This window comes from Lottia gigantea (assembly GCF_000327385.1).
Source record: "Lottia gigantea unplaced genomic scaffold LOTGIsca_81, whole genome shotgun sequence".
In the NCBI taxonomy this organism is placed as follows: domain Eukaryota; kingdom Metazoa; phylum Mollusca; class Gastropoda; family Lottiidae; genus Lottia; species Lottia gigantea.
This window is the reverse complement of record NW_008710694.1, coordinates 277375-279806: the sequence shown is the minus strand read 5'-3', so window position 1 is coordinate 279806 and position 2432 is coordinate 277375. Positions and strand designations below refer to the sequence as shown.

Genomic DNA, 2432 nt, shown 5'->3' with positions numbered 1-2432 from the left:
GTCTCGTGTTTAAGTGTTAGGGTAATTGAAATTTAGCTCTATCAGTTAGGAAAGCCATATTTATAATATGATATTATTTCAGCTGAATGTCCTATACAGCTTGGATACAAAGAAGACTCGCATAGTAAAATATGTAGCCTGTATAACGACACCATCCTAACTTGGCTGGAAGCTCAAATCCAATGCCAACAGGAAGGAGGGTTTTTATTTATGGCGGACACACGTGCAAGTCAAATGGTACTGCAACATTATTCCGTTAGTGGAGGTATTTGTTCATAACATTTCAATCGATAACATTTTAAAAACAATTAATATCATCCTTTCAATCGGTCTACCATGCAAGTTCTGCTATCGCTCTTCAACATATTCAGTTTTAAGGAAACTGCCGAGGATTGCCGCATTTGCTGTTCAAAATCTAGTCTAGTAAAGTTCCCAGGGCGGTGGGTGTAAAATTCCGAATTCCCGAACCGTCCGAACTGTCCGAATTGGGTCAGAAAAGACAAAAAAATCGAAACTAAATTTGCACAAATTCGGGAATCAAAACAGTCAACATCAAAAAACGAATATTTTTAAAATCTTTCATTTGGTCAAATCACAATTTTTTTTATAATGCCGTCGATGAATTGATATTTTTGATTTTTAATAAATATAATCGCTATTATTCAATGGACACTTTTTGTTGTCTGTAATCGAAGGCGTCTTCCCATTCCCATTCCCAAGTCACAAAATTTGATGTCAATGTAAATGATGGGAACAGGCTAACGTGCAGGGAGTAAGATGCCCCCTTCCCCTCCCCCTCTATCACAGTGTTTCAACCCTTGACTGCAATTGACACATTATTCTTGTATCATAGAAGTTTGTATCTATAGCTAAGTGCTTAGATTGCAGTCTAAATAAGTATGAAATAAATAAACCATGCTTTCAGACTCACCTTTTTTATACGCCCACATGGAAATGTGGGCGTATATTGCCGTCGCCCTTGTCCGTCGGTTCGTCCGTCCGTTCACATTTCTTGTAGGTGTGATAGAGGCTACAGTTTTTATCCGATTTTGATGAACCTTAGTATGATATATTGATGAGATTTCGTTCAAGTTCGAAATTGGTAATAATCGGAAGAAAGGGTTCAGAGTTCTTGTCCTTGACTTAGTAAAGACGCGTCAAATTTGGCTTGTAGGCACAATAGATATTACAGTTTTTATCTGATCTTGATCTTTATCTGAACTTGGTATGCATGTATATATGTATGAGATCTCAGACAAGTTCGTAATTGGTAACAATCGGATGAACGGTTTCAGAGTTATTGCGTCAAATTCAGCTAGTAGGTATGATAGAAACAGTTTTTATCCGATCTATATGAAACTTGGTATCCATCTATATATTGATGAGGTCTCGGTCAAGTTCGGAATTGGTAATAATCGGTTGAACGGTTTCAGAGTTATTGCCCTTGACTTAGTAAAATTGTGTCAAATTCGGCTTGCAGGCACGATAGAGACTACAGTTTATTGCCCATGTGTGTACAGCAATGAGACATTGTTCATGTTTGAATTTGATGATAACTTATATTTATTAAAAATCAAAAATATCAATTCATAGACGCATCAGTATAAATTAGCACAGTGTACAAGAAAAATAAAGAATAAAATTGTGATATGATAAAAGCTTTTAAAAATATTCCTTTTTTGATGGTATTTTTTTTTTTTTTTTTTTTGAAAGCTTTTATTACTAATAATAGCATATTTACAACGTATTTCTACTACAAAGATTTTTAATAGTAATATAATAATATAAATAAGAATAATAATATAAATAAAGATAATAATAATATTTATCTGTTTAATTTCGTCAGTAGTAAATTACAAAAAATATTGCAGGCCAGACCATCTCTCCATGTGTCTTTCAAGTTTATCGTCATTCATCGCTATTTGTTTTTCATTTTCTTCAATTTGTTTAAGTCTCTCATTGAAATGTAAGAGGTTGGGAGTGTATGAAATCTATTAATTACTTATATTTTCCGCATATTGAATAATTTAAGATAATTATTTCCAATGATACAATGGCTTGAGTCGAGATATCATTTAATTTACTAAGAAGGTCATTCCAAAATGGTTGTAAATCATTATATTAAAAACAGAAGTGTTTTATAGAATCATATTGATCACAAGCATCACAGTTAGGCGATTTTTTATATTTGATTCTATATAAATACGAGTTGGTTGCTATTAGTTTATGCATAATTTTAAATTGGAAATGTCTTAGTTTTGGATCATTTGTAAGTTTGAATGTATATTTTAATGCTTTTAGGTTATTGTTACGAAAATTAGTCCATTTACCTAAAGGTGAATCAATGTTTTTCAATTTTCTTATTTCTATATACGACTCATGACTTATTTTAGTAAAATTTAATAACTTAAGTTGTTTGAACTATACTTGTT

At 32.2% G+C, this 2432-nt stretch overlaps 1 protein-coding gene across 1 annotated transcript in view; it reads left to right on the top strand.

The window, feature by feature from the left end:
• Positions 1-2432, top strand: part of LOTGIDRAFT_168979 (hypothetical protein) — a gene marked incomplete at both ends in the record, with an annotated part of 8427 nt that overhangs the window by 5051 nt on the left and 944 nt on the right. Inside the window, one exon of the mRNA XM_009067277.1 lies at positions 83-265. Coding sequence (XP_009065525.1) covers positions 83-265 — 183 coding nt within the window. The remainder of the gene's footprint in view (positions 1-82; positions 266-2432) is intronic.